The sequence below is a fragment of the Sturnira hondurensis genome, unplaced genomic scaffold (assembly GCF_014824575.4).
Source record: "Sturnira hondurensis isolate 20B ecotype Veracruz unplaced genomic scaffold, ASM1482457v3 Scaffold0013381, whole genome shotgun sequence".
Lineage (NCBI taxonomy): Eukaryota > Metazoa > Chordata > Mammalia > Chiroptera > Phyllostomidae > Sturnira > Sturnira hondurensis.
Window position 1 is genome coordinate 2179825 of NW_028086012.1, and position 18701 is coordinate 2198525.

An 18701-nucleotide genomic window follows, 5' to 3' on the forward strand; every position below is an offset into this window, starting at 1 on the left:
TTTCTATCTGTTGAGTTGGGAATTTAATTCATCTAATTTCATTCATTCTTATTGACTGTCATGATATACTGTTTAGGACTATGAAATTTCTTCTGATCACTACTCTAATTGTATCTCATAGACTACACTAATTCATGTTTTATTATTTAGCAAAAATTGGGTGATTTTGGTATTCATTTCCCCTTTCACCCAGAAGTTTTTTTAAAAGATTTTTAAAATTTATTCATCTTTAGAGGGGAAGGGAAGGAGAGAGGGAGAGAAATATCAATGTATGGGCGCCTCTCATGGGTCCCCTGCTGGGAACTGGCCTGCAGCCCAGGCATGTGCCCTGACTGGGAATCGAACCATGATCCTTTGGTTCGCAGGCCCGCACTCAATCCACTGAGCTACACTAGCCAGGGCCAGAAGTTTTTAAATAGAAGAGTATTTTTTAAATTCCAGGTGAAGGACCTTTTTCATTTTTATTTTGTCATTTATTTCTAACGTTATTGCATTATACATAATATTTCTACTTCATTGGCTTTACTGATCTCTCTTTGAGGCTTACTATTTTATCAGTTGTTATGAATGTTCCAGGTGCATTTGAAAAGAAAGGGTATTAGAGCATGAAGTTCTGTATATAGTCATGAGGTGCGCCTTATTGATTATGTTGTTTATGCCTTTATACACTTATTTATTTTTTGTTCATTTGACCTGTTTTGTTCTGAGAGGGTTTTTTTTTAAGTTTTCTATTATTAGTGTGCTTCTCTTTATTTTCTCCTGTACTTCCTGCAGGTTCTGCCACATAAAGGTAGTTGCGGTGTTATTTGGTGTGTAGATATTCATAACTATTATAGCCACATGGCAGATTGTGGTTTTAGCCTTTAAAAATATCTTCCCCATCACTCTTAGTATTTTTATTTGAATTGCCCTGTGCCTGATATTAGGCTCAATCCTTACGCTCATCCTTAACATCATAAACAACATTTTGATCTTATCACATTTTAATGCCATTAGCCCCCCCCCCCCATTTTCTTATGTAACCATTTGGTACCTAGTTTATCAATGTTTAATAGTGCCCTTTGACTTTCCCTATTGACTGCACAACAATCAATGAGCCTGTTCTGCTTTTCTTTCCTCGCCCCTTTCTCCTTCCACCTTCGGTTGCATTATTTGTACTTTGTGAGAATATAAACTGTCCATTATTGTGTTTAGGTAACGCCATTCTACCCTTTTCCCTACCTTTATGTTACTCCCAGGTCTACCATTAAATATACCAAAAGCTCACCAGCACTGCCGAAGTCTTCCCACTCACCTCCTGGCTGGGTCAAGCTCAGTCTCTAGGATAATACATTCTTCGATAACACCTCCTTTGCACAGTGTTCCCCTGGTTCTTGCATGTTTAATATTGTTTATCTGACCTTAAAACGCGGAGGATAGCTGGATTGTACATAAAACTGTTGGTCACTCTTTCTTTCTTTCTTTGACTTCCCTAAAAATGTTCTTTCATGATTACTTAGCTTTGTGTGTTACTCTGAAGAATGCATATATTAGTTTGTTTCTGTTGCTCTTGTGAGTTACTTGCTGGCTTTTTCCGGGGCCCTAATGATTGTTTTTCCTTTATCCTTGAAGGCTAATGTTTCACTTGGATGTGCCCCTGTTTGCTGTTCAAAGACGTGCCTGTGTGTTAATATTTAATTCGGTTTAGACTGTTATTACACTTTCCTTAGGTTTCATGTGTTTTATTTTCGATGAGATTTTCATCAGCCGAGACGCTTTGATTCCTTTTCATTTCTTTTTGTTATTGCTTAGGCATGTTTAGGCTGATGGTTTCTGTTCATTTGGCGGCTTGAGGGAGGTTCACAAGAGCACTCCCTTCTGTCAACGTAGCAGAACATGATTGCTTTGGTTTTGTTTTAAATTTGTTTTTTTATTTAAATATAGTTGGTATACAGTCTTTTATGGGTTATATTAGTTTCAGTTGTATAATATGGTGATTCAACATTTTTATACTTTACAATGGGATCACCCTACTAATTCTAGTAATTACCAGTCACCATATAAACTTATCACCATATTCCTGAGCCTTTCCACCCATTGTTCCTTCTGGTAACCATCCCTTTGGTTTCTGTTTCTATGAGTCTGTTTCTGTTTTGTTTTGCCTGGTTTTTTTTGTTTTGTTTTGGCTTGTTTTTATTTATTTTTATTTAGATTTCATGTACAAGTGAAACCATATGGCACTTCTCTTTCTCTACCTTACTTATTTCATTTAGCATAATACCCTCCAGATTCATTTATGTTGTCACAAATGGCAAGATTTCGTTCTTTTTTACTGCTACATAATATCCCATGGCATGGCATATATCCCACATCTTCTTTATCCATTGATCTATCAATGGACTCCTAGGTTGCTTCATTATATCAGTGCTGTTCCTATCAAAATACCAATGCCATTCTTCTAGGAACTAGAACAAATAACCTTACAATTTATATAGAACTACAAAAGACCCCAACTAGCCAAAACAATCTTGAGAAAGAAGAACAAAGTTAGAGGTATCATGCTCCCTCATCTCAAACTATACTACAAAACTGTAACAATCAAAACAGTGTGGTACTGACACAGAAGCAGACACCTAGATCAATGAACAAAATAGAGAGCCCAGAAATAAAAAAGCATGGTTATATGGTCAACTAATGTATGACAAAGAAGGTAAAAATATACCCTGGGAGTAATGACAGGATCTTCAATAAGTACTGTTGGATAAGCTGAACAGATATGTGTTTCGTTTGCTAATACTAGGCTTTCTTGTGTGTGGTAAGGAAAGATTGCACATCCTCCATTTTGTTTGTCTGTTTCTCGTTTGTCATTGCAGGACCCTCAATTCTCTCCCTTTTGCTTCTTTCTCCCAGTGTTACCCAGTCTCCAGAGGATATCTTTTCTCTGTGTCTGCCTTCCCCACTCCCTCCTTCTCACATTCCCTTTATTTCTTTACCTTTCCTTTGCTCTAGAAACATCGAGGAGAGTCACACCCACTTGTAGGTCCCTTCCCTGTAGTTGTTGCATCCCGATGTACCCGAATTTTTCTTCAGTGTGCTCCCACTTCAGACCAACATTCATTCTCTTTCTAACAGTGATTTGAAATCAGCACGCGGTCTTCCCCGGCTTCTCTCTTCTCTTTCCATGCAGTCTTGCTCTCCACGAAGGCTTGCATCAGAAGCATGAGAAATGGTTCAGCCTGCGTTTAGTGTTTGTTTTTCTCCTTACCCATAATTTAAAGTTTATAGCATTCTCTGTCTTCTAGTTTTGCTGCAGGCCCAGGCTTTCTACTGTTTTATTCGTTCTTCTTGTTAAACTGCATTTTTAAATTTAGGTGGCCACCCTATTCTCTGCTGCCTGCAAGTAATTTGGAAAATTCTTCACTTTTTAACACTCCCTAAAGTAAGCCTTTGTATAAATTGCAGGGTTTTGTTGTTAATTTTTGTGAGGCTGGATTTTATTTTTAATTCTTTTTCTTCATGTGGCTTCTGTGTTTGAGATGGAACAATAAAATGAAACTTACTCAATAAGCAGTCCATGAAAATAGGTCTCAGTGACTTCTAAAGTATCACGGACATGGACAACAGTGTGGTGATTGCTGGGGTGGGGGGTGGGGGGGTAATAAAAGAACTAAATGGTAATAAAAAATACAATAAAGATTAAATTTAAAAACTATAAAATAACTTGACAGATTAGAAAAATAAAAAACAAAGTATTAAGGTTCTTGAAGCAAGGCCTGTCTATATTCAGTTTGTCTTCCAGATGCATATAAAGAAAATATATTTGGTTTCCTCCAGGAGACAAAAATTCATATGCCTTCAGGAACTTGGCACAGAATGTGTGTGAATAGATTGGGTTATAAAGAAAAGGGAAGGATGGAGTCTAGAATTAGATGCAGAGTCTGCCTCAGAGATATTCTAGACCTGGTCCGCACTGAAAGGCTGTGTAGTGAAGTGTTCAGAGAGGCAGACCCAGGACCTAGGTGGCCGGCATTCAAATCCCAGATCCCTTACTCTGTGGCTGTATGACTGTGGGTAAGTTCGGTTATCTCACAGGGTCTCAGTGTTCTCATCTATGAAATGCAGGCACCGCAAAGAATATTATGAGGATGAAATCAATTAATCCACATAAAATGGCCAGAACAGTAAACATTAAAATAAAGTGACAATCAGGATGACCCCTGATGCAGGTGTTGAGCAGATGCTGCTATTGTTATTGTTGCTGTGACGATGCCGAGAATGGCGGTGGGGGTGGGGGTGCGTGGGACAGAGGGCTCAGCTGACTGCTCTGGAACCACCCTGTGAGCACCAGGTCCTCTTCTTCCTCCCTGCCCGTGGCTGAACAAATTATAAAATAAAACAAAGCCATTGGTGGGTGTCAAGATATCACTGTTGCTACTAATAAAGGATACATTGGGGACCATAGCTTCATGCAAGAGTCAAATGGAGCCTGCTAAATGGACCCCAGAGCAGGGTGGGTTCGCACATAATCAGAGGCAACACCACCCTGGCAGAGGGAGGGGGGCAGATGCCCCTTCATTGTTGGGGAGAGCAACTGGATCCCTAAAGGAAGAGGCAGAGCTGAGCTAGATGGGCCACCCGGTGTGCCTGGGGCAGGGTAGGTAAAAGAGAGCAGAGAAAGGATAGGAATCACACTAGCTGAACTTTGTTCACATGGAAGGAGGGGTTGTGCTCTCCCAACAACGCTGGCTCCCTGGGCTTGGCCTTGGCCTTGGCCTTGGCCCAGCAGGGTGGCCAATCCTTCCATCTGAGCCTGGTTAGCACTGACTCTGGCTCTGTCAAGAATGGCCCAGGAATGAGGACGGCTCTCGATCAGCTGAGGGTGGTTGTCAGGGTATCTAGCAATGAGGAGCAGAGCAGGGCAGCCACGGGGACCAGAGGCAGGACTGTGTCACTGGATGACAGAGAACTGCAGTCCAGGCCTGAGTTGTCCAAGCTATGGACACGCCTTCAAGGAAGAAGAAATGTCCCCATGAGGATTTCAGGAAATAAGGTTTTGCAGCAGAAGAGACTAAAGTTAGACTTATAGCTGATGGGCATGAGACATACCAGGTGAGAGGAGGATGGACATTTTGGGGTGTGGAACAACAGGAGGGCTTACCTATCTCCTGTTTTGGTTACAGCAATTACCTGCGGACACCCAGGCAATCCAATCAATGGCCTCACTCAGGGCAACCAGTTTAACCTCAACGATGTGGTCAAGTTCATTTGCAACCCTGGATATGTGTCTGAGGGCGCCGCCAGGTCCCAGTGCCTGGCCAACGGGCAGTGGAGCGACATGCTGCCCACCTGCAGAAGTGAGTCACCCTTCTTCTCCCACCCCCCTCCCCTCCCCTCAACCATCTGTGGCCCAGTGACCCAGTGACCCGTGAGCAGAGCCATGGATTCAATCCTGGAGTTATTTTGACTCAGACAGGGAAGACTTGAGACAGAGAAGAGTCATAAATGTGGACTTCCTAGACACAGCCATGTAAAATTTCATCATGGGAACATCAAAAAAGCAAATGAAGTTTTATACGTGAAAGTAGAAGTCTAAAGTAATATTTTTGTTGATATTTCATAAACCAATAATCCATCATATAGAGCCCTATTCTTGATGAAAGAAGAAAAGGCGGAAGTGTTCAAATGAAAAATAAACAGCCAATAGGGGTTGAGTTGAAGGGACAGAGGGCAGAGAAGAAACTGTGGACTCAAGAGGCAGATTCTGCACGGAGGACATTCCAGCCCCACCTGGACCCTTTAGGAAATAATAGCTGCTGAAACTTTCAGCGGTCTGTTCACAGCAGGAAAGGGCAAGCGGAGCTGTCTGCTTCTCACCAACAAAGGCCAGGTCAGCTCAGTGGCATTTAAGCAGAGAGTCAGAGTGGGCTGAACACGAGAGAGCCCAGCCCTGACCTGGAAGTTAATCGATTCTTTAGGGTAACAAGAGCTGAGATTCCCTGGGACGGTGGCTCCCCCTGGCAACGTTCACAGGGCATGGTGATTGGCTGTGCACACGTCACGGCTCATTTATTACTGATATTGAAGGACCAAAATTTTCAAATGATTTTTAAAAAATAAATTAAGTCACCCTGGCTGGTATAGCTCAGTGGATTGAGCGCGGGCCTGCAAACCAGAGAATCTCGGTTCAATTCCCAGTCAGGGCACATGCCTGGGTTGCAGGCCAGTTCCCAGCAGGGGACACATGAGAGGCAACCATACACTGATATTTCTCTCCCTCTCTCCTTCCCTTCCCCTCTAAAGATAAATAAATAAAATCTTTTAAAAATAAATACAGAAACAGAATTAAGTCATGTTCGCCACTAATCCTCAAATCGCATCCCTCTCATAACGTTTCCAAGACGCCGTTTTGAGTGAGAGAGGGTCCCGCAGAACACAGGGAGGATTGCTGAGACCCCGAGTCGTGCCTCCCTCCGGTCATCCACACGGGCAGGAAGAGTCGAGAACTGCTGCTTTGGGGGGCTGCCCCGCGTTCCCTTCTCCCCAAGAACTGTGCTTCTCTCCCAACACAAGATGCAGATTCTCCCATGCCTTCAGCCATACCCACTCCTGCTGCCAGCCTGGAAGTCAGAGGGCAGGGCTATAATCCTTAGAAACCAGGCCTCCATCTGGTCCTACTCCCCTCTAGCCCATTCCCCACCTTGAAAGAGTAATCTGTTTAAAATGCGAACCTGATCAAGTCACTCCCTGTTCCAACTGCCTCCCCAGACTTCCCCTTGCCCTTGAGAGAAAGTATTCCCCTGGTCTACAGGGCCCCCGGGACCCGGTCCAGCCTCATTCTTCTTCACCTTGTCTGCTCCCTGCCTCGCTCTCCATTGGGTTCCAGCCACACGGAACCTCTTCCATTTCCTACACGTGCCCTGCGTGCCCCGCACCCACAGGGCACTCCCAAACAGCTTCCTCAGATGAGGTCTTCCTCCTCAGTCCCCCCCCCCCACTCCCTCTTTGTCACCATGAGCCTGTTGAAATGTCGCTTTCTCCTGGGAAGCCTTTCCTGCTCCACCCTCTGCCCTGGGCTTTCCTGGTCCACCCCCTGCTCTGATGCTCTGCTCTGTGCTTCCAGAACGTTCTCTGCTGCCCCTATCAGAGCATTTATCAAACAGCATAACTGCCTGTTTGTTCTTCTCCCTGGACCAGCAGTACTCCACAGGGAATGATTGTAGCTGTCCCCCTGCCCCAGCAGGGGACAGACGTCTGGAGACACTTTGGATTGTCACACTGGAGGATTTTGTTGGCATCTGGTGGGTGGAGGCCGGGGGTCCTGTTAAACATCCCACAGGACCACCACCCCACCCCACCCCAGTGACAAAGACCTATCAGCCCAGATGTCCACAGTGCCGAGGTAAAGAAATCCTAGGTTGTAAATTCTGCGGTGTCCTCACTGCCCAGCACCCAGCTTGGCACTCGGTATACCACAGTAAACACCATGAATGAGTGAACGCCACTCACTTGTTCTGAGACACCAACCTCTCTGAACCTCAGAGATGCACATCAAAGTAAAAATACCTTATACTTTAAAAGCTTGTCAAAACTTTAAAATACTGCCTGATGCCTGAGATTCAGGCAAGATAATGAATGTGAAAGTGTTTTGAAAGCAAAACATTCATGAGTTATGAATAATATTGTCATTATTCTAAAACTGCTCTCTGATTTTTGAGTTAAGCTGCTTTGGAAACACTCAAACATTTGAAAGTCAAATGTAGCCCCCAGGACATTAATCTCTCCCTGGAATACTCGTAAAAGTGATTAAAAGCGTTTGCAGCAGAGGCCAGCCCCTGTTCAAGTCGGCTCTGATGCATGGGCCTTACAGCTGATGAGCTCGCTACAGGAGGCTCATGTGCCGGGACCAGCCCCACAGATCCAGGCGGCCATGCCTGTGCGGGACTCGGGTGTGCAAACACATCCCAGTCCTGGCTGACACCGTCTGCAGTAGACATGTGTGCAAGGGAGCACTGAGGAGGGAGAGGTGACCAGCAGAGAGGAGGCGGGAAGCCTTCTCAAAGGGGGTCATGTCTCGCTGGACAAGCAAGAATGTGTCCCTTAACCAGGGGAGGAAGGGGCAGGGAGAAGAACCAGCTGCAGGACCAGCTCACCCCCCCCCCCCCCCCCCCCCCGGCCGCGCCCCGCCCCGCGNCCCCCCCCGCCCCAGGGGCAGGATATGCTCCGTATTGCCTGTTTTGGTCTGGAAACGTTGCTGTACTGGGATTCCGTGCCTGGTTGGGCTTCTGAGTCCCCATTTAAAAGGATGCGAGGGTGCATGCGACGAACCCGCATCTAACTGTCCCGTTCCATTGCAGTCATCAACTGCACAGACCCCGGGCACCAAGAAAACAGCGTTCGTCAGGTCCATGCCAGCGGCCCCCACAGGTTCAGCTACGGCACCATGGTGTCCTACCAGTGCAGCCACGGCTTCTACCTCCTGGGCACCCCGGTGCTCAGCTGCCAGGGTGACGGCACGTGGGACCGTCCCCGCCCCCAGTGTCTCTGTAAGTAGATCTCGTCTAGTCCAGGTGGTCATCTGTGCAGGCTGACGGGATGGTTCATGTCAGAGAACTGTCGTGTGTGTGTGTGTGTGTGTGTGTGTGTGTGTGTGTGTGTGAGAGAGACTTCACAATGGTGGCCCCTCTGGCTCCTCCTCGGATGTCAGAGCCCTCCTGGGGCCCCTGTTGGGTTAGTTGCCACACCCCTTCCCATGCTCCCTTTCTTCCTGGCGGGAGGTCCGGTCCCTTGCTGCTCCTGCCAGCAGCCTCTTCAGCCTTCAGGGTTCCCTTTCTCTAGCACTGGCCACCTGGCAGAACGCTGTCTCCCGTTGTCCCCCTTCCTCGCTTCCTGGGCAGGGCAGCACAGCCCTTCCCTTGACGCCCTGGAGCAGGAATGCCAGGGACTCTCAAGACAGGCCGACCCGGAGCTGAACCCTGGCTTTGCCACGCAACAGGCTGCGTGGTTTGAGAGAAGCCCGTTGACCTCTCGGAGCCTCCGTGTCTTCGTCTGTAAAAGCTAGTCCCCTATTCAGTGGGGCTCCTAGACGATTAAATAAAAAGTCCCTACACATGCTTAGTATACTATCTAGCACTCGATAAACAAGTTCTTTAACCATTATTAGGAAAAAGTATGGGGGCAACATGTTTAAAAAACAGGGGGGAGGGAGCATGGTCAGAATCTTGCCATGTGGGTATCACCTCATACCCTTGTGAGGAGAAGCCCCTTGGTGTCCTGCTCTTTCCCATAGTTCCTGGGGTTGCATCCTGTGAATCGCTCTCTCTCCCGTCTTCCTGGTAGTGGAGGTGAAGCTGCAAACCAGGGGATTGATGGGCAGTGCCTGGTAGCCCTCCGTCAGCCCCGTCAGCTTTGTCGGATCCCCCCACACCCGCCGCCCCCACCTCTGCAGGACTCCACCTCCTCAGGTCCCGGTGCCTCTAGGTGTGAGAAGACACTGGGGCAGCTCCTCCCTGCCCACCATTCTCTTGTTTGAGGACCCCAACCTGGCCATCCAGCCCCTTCCATGACTGATACATTTGACCGACCAATTTGGGGGAAGTTGGAAATGGGCTGCCTGCCACCTGCTTTACAGGGGCGCCAGCTGAGGCTCGGAGCACGTGGTGGTTTCAGATTAATCTTCTGGTGAAAGGAAGCTTTTATCATATTAAAATTACTCCTATGAATTTCTTGCCCAAAGCTTGTTTTACCGGATGTTAATACTGATATTGAAATAATTAATTAATACACAATTACACTAATGTAATGAATGACCAACTTCTTCTGGAAGATTTAACCAATTTGCATTTTTCCTTCTTTGGTGAAGGATAATTCGTGTGCCGTAAAATTCACTCTTTCAGGGTCTATAATCGAATGAGTTTAGTGTAGTCACGGAGTGGCGCAGTCTCACCACGATCTAATTCCAGGGCGTGTTCCTCCAGGGTGCGTGCCCCCTGCGCAAGGAACCCTTCGAGCCGTCACTTCCCGTTCTCCACCACTACCCTGTCCACCGGCGGTCATTCATCTGCTCTGTCCATGGGCATGCCCATCCTGGACATTGTGTGCAAATGGAATATTACATGTGACCTTCTGAGACCGGCTTCCTTTACTCTGCATCAGGTTTTCAAAGTTCATGTTGCAGTGCTTATCAATCCTTCATTCCTTTTTGTGGCCAAATCCCGTTCCGTTGCACAGATGCATCACACTTTGTTTATCCTCCCTCGGCTGGTAGATGTCCGAGCTCTTTCCACTTCGTGGCTGTTACGATCAATGCTGCTCTGAACGTTTACGTGCAAGTTTTTGTGTGAACATATGTTGTCGGGTCTCTTGGATATACACCTAGGAGTGAAATTGCTGGGTCACACGGAAACTTTATTTTTAATGTTTGGAAGATAACTGTTCTCCAAAGTGTCTGTGCCATTTTACTTGCTTACCAGTGGCACAAGAGGGTTCCAGTTTCTCCACATCCTTCACTGTTCATTGTAGCCATTCCAGTGGGTGTGAAGTGGATCTCAATGTGGTTTTGACTTCCACTTCCCCGATGACTTAGGACGCTGAGCATCTTCTTGTGTGCTTACCAGCCACTAGTATCTCTTCTCTAGAGAAATGTCTGTTCAAGTCCTTTGCCCATTTTTTGAGTCATTTGTCTTTGTCCTGTTGAGTTTTAACAGTTCTTTACATATTCTGGGTACGGTGCTGCGACTTGCAGATACGTGATTTGCTAACATTTTCTCCTATTTTATGGATGATCTTTTAACTTTCTGAATAATGTCCTTTGATCCATGAAAAATGTTTTTATTGTTAATGAAATCCAGTGTATTTACTTTTTCTTTTGTTGCTTGTGCTTTTGGTGGAATATTGAAGAAACTATTGCCTAATGCAATGCCACCAAGATCACCTCCTCTATGAACAGGCGTAGTTTTACTTATTCCTCCAAACTGGATGCTCGTTACATCGTTCTCTGGCCTGATTGCCTGGCTGGAACTTCCAGGATGCTGCCGAGTAGAACTGGCAAGAACAGACATTCTCGTCATGCACCTGGCCGTGGGGAGAAAGCTTTTGGTCTTTAATCATTAAGTGTGATGTCAGCTGTGAGTTTGTCGTAGATTCCCTTGACCACCTCGAGGGAAGTTCCCTCGTATTCCTAGCCTGTTAAACATTTTCATCACAAAAAGGTGCTGGGTGTTTGTCAAATGATCTGAGTCTACTGGGATTGTCGCCTGGGGATTTTTCCCCCTCATTCCATTAATATGGTGTATTATCCTGATTGATTTTTCATGTGTCGAACTACTCTTGTATTCCTGGAACAAATCACACTTGGTCACGGTGCGTAATCCTTTTCTCATGCTGCTGGATTTGGTTTGCTAGCATTTTACTGAGGATTTTTACAACTAGGTTCGTAAAGGATATTGGTCTGTAGTCTTCCTTCCCAGTGATGTCTTTGGCTTTGGTTTCAGGGTTATACGGCCATCGTAGAATGAGTTTGAAAGTGTTCTTTCTTCTGGTTTTAGGGATGGTTTGAGAAAAATTGGTGTTATTTCTTCTTTAAATGTTGGTAGAATTCAGCAGGAAGTAGACTGGTCCTCTGCTTTTCTTTGATAAAAGTTTTTGATTATTGATCGATTCTATTTATTTGCTGTAATTCTATCTGGATATTTCATTTCTTCTTGAGTCAGTTTTGGTAGTTTGTGTGTTTCTAGGAATTTTTAGCCATTTCATCTTGGTTATCTAATTCATTGGCATACAACTGTTCATGTTCATAGTGTTCTCCTTAATCCTTTTTATTCCTCCAAGGTTTGCTGTTAGTAATGTTCCCACTTTAATTCCCAATTTTAGTAATTTTAATTTTTTTCTGTCTCTCTCTCTCATCAAACTTGCAACACATTTGTCAATTTCGTCAATCTTTTCAAAGAACAAACTTTTGGTTTTATTTTGTCTACTGCTTTTCTACTTTGTATTTTACTTATCTCTTTATCATTATTATTATTTCCTTCCTTCTGTTTGCTTTGGGTTTAGTTTGCTCCTCTTTTTCCAGCTTCTTAAGGAGGAACATTAGGTTTTGTATTTGAGATCTTTTTAATACAGGCATTTACGGCTATGAATTTTCCCCAGAACACTGCTTTCTCTGCATCTCATAAGCGCTGGTATGTTACGTCTTTCTTTTTTACCTCAAACTATTTTCTGATTTCTTCTTTAACCTCTTGGTTATTTAGGAGTCTGTTGTTTAATTTCCATATATTTGTGAATTTTCCAAATTCCCTTCTGTTACTGATTTCTAATTTGTTGCACTGTAGGTGGAGAGTATCGTCTGTATGATTTTGATCTTCTCAAATTTTATGGTGACTTATTTTATGGCCTAACATGAGGTCCATCCTGGAGGATGTTCCGTGTACACCTGAGAAAAGTGTGAACTCTGCTGTTCCTGAGCGGAGCATTCTGTAGCTGTTAGGTCTAGTTGGCTTATTGTCTTGTTCATTATATTTCCATGTTGATCTTCCATCTGGATGTTCTATCCATCCTTTAAAGTGAGGTGTTGAAATCTCATACTACAATTGTTGGCCTGTCTGTTTCTCCTTTCAATTCTGTTGGCTCTTCACTCCATGTGGTTGGTGGATCTGTTGTTAGATGCGTATATGTTTATAGTTGTTATATCTTCTTAATGGATTGATCCTTTTATCTTTATGAGATGTCCTTCTTCTGGCTTGTAACAATTTTTGGTCTTAAAGTTTACCTTGTCTGGTATTAGGAGAGCCATCCAGCTCTTATTTGGGCCTTTGAATCTAAGGTATGTCTCTTTCAGATGGTATATAATTAGATCATATTTTCATTCATTTTTCTAATATCTGGATTTTATGCATGTAGTTCTCATTTAATGTAATCACTGATAAGAAAGCTCATGGAAACAGGGATCATGTGGAGAACAATTACGATGTCTCAGTTAACAGTGAGAGCCAAGTCATTGCAGAAGCCAGTCAATTATAGTGCTCTAAGGGTGCATTCTCTTGGGATCAACCTACCTGGTGTGAAGAACTAATTCTCCTATTGACTAGGTCTGTGATCTTGGGGAAGTTACTCTTCCTCACCATGCCTCATTTTCCTCCTCAGCAAGATGGAGATGAAAATAGTGCCTACCTCACAGGGTTATCTTAGGAAATAAACAATGTAATGCTTGAAACTCACTCTGTCAGTTGCCTATTGCTATATAACAAGCCATCTCAAAACTTAGTGGCTTAAAATAGCAACTGCTTTTGTTTGCCCACAATGAGGTCAGGAATTCAGGTAGGGCTTAGCAGGTATATTAGTTGGCTACACCAGAGAAACAGAATCAATAACATATCTATACATAAAATAAGGAATTGGATCATACAATTATGTAGTCTTAGAAGTCCCGAGGACTGCATTTGGCCAGCTGGAGACCTAGGAGAGCAGATGGCTTAGTTTCAGTCTGGCTCATAAGCCTGAGAAGCAGGAGAGTCAATACTGTAAATTCCAGTCCAAGCCCTAGTCCAAGGGCAGAAGAAAACTGATATTACGACTCAAAGACCGGCAGAGAGGAAAAATCTGTCTCACTCAGCCTTCTGTTCTATTCAGTCCTTCAAGAGATGAGATGAGACCCACCCACACTGGGGAGAGCTACCTTCTTTACTGGATCTACCTATTCAAATGTTAATCTCATTAAGAACCGGACTGGCAGAATAGCGTTTGACCAGCTGTCTGGGCATCCTTCTAGCCCAGTCAAGTTGACACATAAAATAAGCATCACAGCAGGGATAGCCCACATGGGCCACATGCAGCTCAGCTAGGACTGGAGGAGCCAGGGTGGCCTCACCTACGTGTCTGAGCCCTTGGGACCACCTGTTCTCCGCCATGTGGCCTCTCTCTGTGTGACTGCTCTTGCAGGACAGCTTGGTCATGTTTACTTGGAGACTGAGTTCCTAAAGCCAAAGAGGAAGTTTTAAGTTTTTTGAAGGCCAGAGCTCAGAATTCCCAAAACCTCACCCCACCAGTCTATTCATCCAAAAAGTCATAGGACCACCCCAGGTTCAAGGGGAAGGGAAGTAGGAGACTCCGCCTCCTAGAATGGGAAGAATGGCTCACACGTACGGGGATGGGAATGGTTGGGGGACCATCTTTGCAGACAGTGTACCTCGGTCAGCCCTTTGGAGACCACAGTTCATATTCTTCCACGTGCAGCATACAACCCCCCTCCATCAAGACCTCCAAAATCATATTCATCTTATCTCAGTAATCTAATATGTAACACATCACCCACAAGTATAGTGGCTTAATGTAACCACCATTTTCTTATAATTGGCAGGGTTTAGTGAAGACACTGCATCTCTACTTCACATGTAGTTGGCTCTTGTGACTTGACTGGGACTCGATGACCCAAGATGGACTCACTCACATCAGGGAACTTGGTTCTGGCTGTCAGCTGGGGGCATTGTGGTTGCTCTCCCCCTGCTCATTGCCTCCATGTGATTTCTTACCATTCAGTCGTCCAGGCCAGACTTCCTCACATGGTGGCAACAATATTCCAAGAAAATGAAGGCAGAAGTCACCAGGCCTCTTAGGCCACAACCAGTCAAATGTCACTTTCACCACATTCCAGTGGTCAAAGCAATTTGTGAGGTCAGTTCAGATTCAAAGGGGAGGGGAAACGGACTCCGCACCTTGATGGGAAGAAGTGTCAGCAGCGGACTCGGCAGTTAATCTACCGCAAGCACGTAGAAAAGTGTTTGACACACATTAAGGCCACACTGAGAAGTAGAGATACTCAGGACCTATTCATGCCATTCCTGTGCCTGGCCAAAACTCCATCATCAGGACAGATGTCATCCCGTTGGTCACTTCTCCAGGTCAACGTCCATACCATGTCCTATCTTCTTTCTGGGTGGAAGCAATGACTACAGGTATCTCATACCACACCCTAAGGCTTATCCCACCCAAGTCATTGTCATCTTTTCTCAAACTGCAGCACCCCCCTGATTCTTACCCCACTCTGGAATATTCCCCACACAGTATCCAGAATGTTCTTGTTAAAGTCTGTATCAGATCATATCACTCTGGTAGCACCCCTTTATGCTTATAATAAAGTCAAATTCTGTGCCATCTTCTGGCCCCAGCACCCTCTCCACCCTTGTCGTCTTCCATTCTTTCCTTGCCCTTTCTATTCCAGCAGCCCTGACCTTCTTGCTGCTCCTCGAACACATCAAGTTTGTCCTTGCCTCTGAGCCTTTGTGGTCCTTCCCTCAGAATGCTCTTCACCCAGACCTTAAATGGCCGGCCTCCTCACATCACTCAAATCACTGCTCAAGTGTTACCTCCAAAGAGAGCTCGTCCCTGACCACCCTGCTCAAAAATATCCCACCCGACACCCTTTTCCCGACACAACTTTATTTTTCTTCATAGTACCCCCAAGAATTACCTATGTATTTTGTCGTGTACGGTCTCTCTTCCCCACTAGCGTATGACTCCACAAAAGCACGGACTCTATCCTCCCAAACACATAGAACAGTGCCTGGCACCCAGTAAACACTCAATAAATATGGGTAAATGAAAAAACCTGAGGTCAAGCTGTGGCAAGAACAGTGGGAAGGCAAAGCGCAGTGACCTTGACAACATCACCCTGCCCTAACCTGTACACTTCATCTTTAATCTTTCTTTAACCACTCTTTTTTTCCTTTTTTTAAATATATTTTATTGATTATTCTATTACAGTTGGCTCATTCCCCCACTTCATTCCCCTCCACTCTTCACACCTTCTCCCACCCACATTCCCCCCTCCTTTAGTTCATGTCTATGTGTCATAAGTTCTTTAGCTTCTACATTTCCTGTACTATCCTTGACCTTTCCCCTGTCTATTTTCTCCCCACCATCTATGCTACTTATTCTCTGTACCTTTTCCCCCTCTCTCCTCCTCCCACTCCCCTGTTGTTAACCCTCCATGTGATCTCCATTTCTGTAGCTCCGCTCCTGTTTTAGGAGTCTGCTTAGTTTGCTTTTGTTTTAGGTGTGGTTGTTAATCACTGTTAGTTTGCTGTCATTTTGTACTGTTCATATTTTTTATCTTCTTTTTCTTAGATAAGTCCCTTTAACATTTCATATATAAGGGCTTAGTGATGATGAACTCCTTGAACTTGACCTTACCTGAGAAGCGCTTATCTGCCCTTCCATTCTAAATGAAAGCTTTGCTGGATAGAGCAATCTTGGCTGTAGGTCTTTGGATTTCATGACTTGGAATACTTCTTTCTAGCCCCTTCTTGCCTAGAAGGTCTCTTTTGAGAAATCAGCTGACATTTTGATGGGAACTCCTTTGTAGGTGACTGTCCTCTTATCTCTTGCTTCATCTTTAATCTTACCACTGATTTTCACAGTTGCACTCTGGTGATTCGGGAAATGGAACTTACAGACTTAAGGTGGCAAGTTGAGGACAATGGATGTGAGCCACTATAAGATGCAGCTGGGAAAGGACTATAACTGGCCCTCCTTCTGGAACCTGTGGCCCGTACAGACAGTCCTAGAATCGCGATTGCCCGTTTTGTCTTACATATACTATATGCATCACCTTTGGGCCAGAGATGCCTTGGGTATGTCCTACAGCAGTGAGGAAATTGGGGGAAGAGACCACAGAGGCAAGAAAGAAAAGGAACAAATGAGGTTGCATAGCTGCTACCTGCTGCGCAATTTCACACATATCATCTCTGCAACTCTTAAAGGTGTTGCTCTTCGGTTCACTGATATGGAAACTGTGCAGCGAGATGGGTAGGTCCTGTCTGCTGATGTCAGGGGGGTGTGTCCCCAGGAAGCGTGCTCCAACAGACACCCAGGGTTTCTCTTCCTCGCTGCCTATCACCACAAAAAGCCTAGTGTGTGTCCTCTGATGACAGTCTCTCCTGAGGCAGAATCACTAAGACGTTTGCTCTCCCCCCCAGTGGTGTCCTGTGGCCATCCCGGCTCCCCACCCCATTCCCAGATGTCCGGGGACAACTATACCGTGGGAGCGGTTGTGCGTTACAGTTGCACCGGCAAGCGGACTCTGGTGGGAAACGCCACCCGCATGTGTGGGCTGGACGGGCACTGGACAGGCTCCCTGCCGCACTGCTCAGGTATGGGGCCTGGCGTGGGGGATGGGTCCCAAGGGACCACGTGGCTAATGGGAGGTGGACAAGCTCCCAGGATGTGAGTGTGACAGAAGGACAGGAGGAAAGCAGACCTTTTCAAGCCTCATCTCATCCCTAACAGGCAGAGAGAGCACAGCTGTCAGAGGTCCCAGCAGGACTTCCACCCACGGCGACCTGAGCCCAGCTCCGTGCCCTTAGTCAGTTCTGGCCAAGTTCTTGCAGCCAAGAGACTGCAAACTAGGGAGGATACAGCAATCCTTGCAGTTTGAGATTCCCAGGTGATCTTGTCGCCCAAAATGTAGGGCATTTTCTGAACATGGAACTGGATATTAGTTAGGTTTCCCAAAAAGGGAGAAATTCTCAAAGCACTAGCCACTGTTTCGAAGGGCTGTTGGCTGCCCTGGACAGTCCAAGACATATCATACTATTACCTTCCAGGACTTTGGCCTCTCACCCCTAGAAGTTTCATTAATCACCCAGTTTATGACCTTGGCAGGACTAGGTATGAGCCACGCACGGGGACTCCTTTGCCCTGGACTAGAGGAAGGCCAAGTCTCTGGGTTCCTCCCGAACTCCATTCTGCTTGGACTTCCGGTGGCAGTGACTTGGGGAGAATGGCTTGGGGAAGACAAGGGTCAAATCTATTGAGCTGTCCACAGAACAAGTCCCAGGAGGAGGAAGAGGCTTTCCAGAGAGGAAAGGTGTACATTTCCCATCCAACGCCCTTCCAAGACAGCATTTGCCGCCTGTCTCTTCTGCGAACAGTCTGTTCACATAAAGCTTCTCCCTGTGGAAACTGCTCTAACACGTTGGGCTAAGTGTGCTCTTCGTGTCTGTTTGATCTATTTGGGGGGGGTCTTTGTTCTCCATGGAAAAGGGAAGTGCGGGGTAGAGGAGACGGAAACCAGACAGCAAATCCTGAGCATCTTCTCCCCATTAGCATGTGTCTCACACACACACACACACACACAGCCATTTTTCTGGCCTGTGCACGGAACCCAAGTCTTTTCACCTAAACTCTGATTTCTCTCCTTTGGAGTTGTGTTAGCAGAGGCTGGAAAATGACCTCTTGGAAATATTACAGAAACAATTCTTGTCTGGAGTTGAAAACTAAGCTAGAAAACCTCTAAACCTTGTTCAACCCTGAGATGTCCTAATTTTGTGACTTCCTCAGTACTGGTCCTGTGTGTGGAAGAAGGGCCTCTTCCTTGGCTGTGTCATAGAGAACAGGGGAGACTGAGAAACACACTGACACCTTGGGAGCATGAAACAGTAAGGAGCAAGGACAGACCCTTCAGAGGACGTGGACCGCACCCTGGGGGATGTCTGCCTTCAGCTGTTTCAGTTCTGGTCCTGAATGTTCAGATCCTGAATGTTCAGAGGCAGTTAGCAGTCTCATTTCTCCTACGTACCCATCAAGGATGACAGACACTTAGGAGACCAGAATCATGGGCAAGGCTTTCCTGGAGCCCTCCAAGGATAGGATTAGGAGGGATTCAATAAATGTCAAGGCTGAGGAGTGTATGCCTTAGATAAGAAAATAAGGGATGAGAATGGGAGATTAGG

General features: G+C 45.6%; 1 protein-coding gene across 1 annotated transcript in view; it reads left to right on the plus strand.

The window, feature by feature from the left end:
* CSMD2 (CUB and Sushi multiple domains 2) overlaps window positions 1–18701 on the plus strand; it is a 268001-nt gene that overhangs the window by 219447 nt on the left and 29853 nt on the right. Inside the window, exons 48-50 of the mRNA XM_037061417.1 lie at window positions 5160–5333; window positions 8334–8522; window positions 16947–17120. Coding sequence (XP_036917312.1) covers window positions 5160–5333; window positions 8334–8522; window positions 16947–17120 — 537 coding nt within the window. The remainder of the gene's footprint in view (window positions 1–5159; window positions 5334–8333; window positions 8523–16946; window positions 17121–18701) is intronic.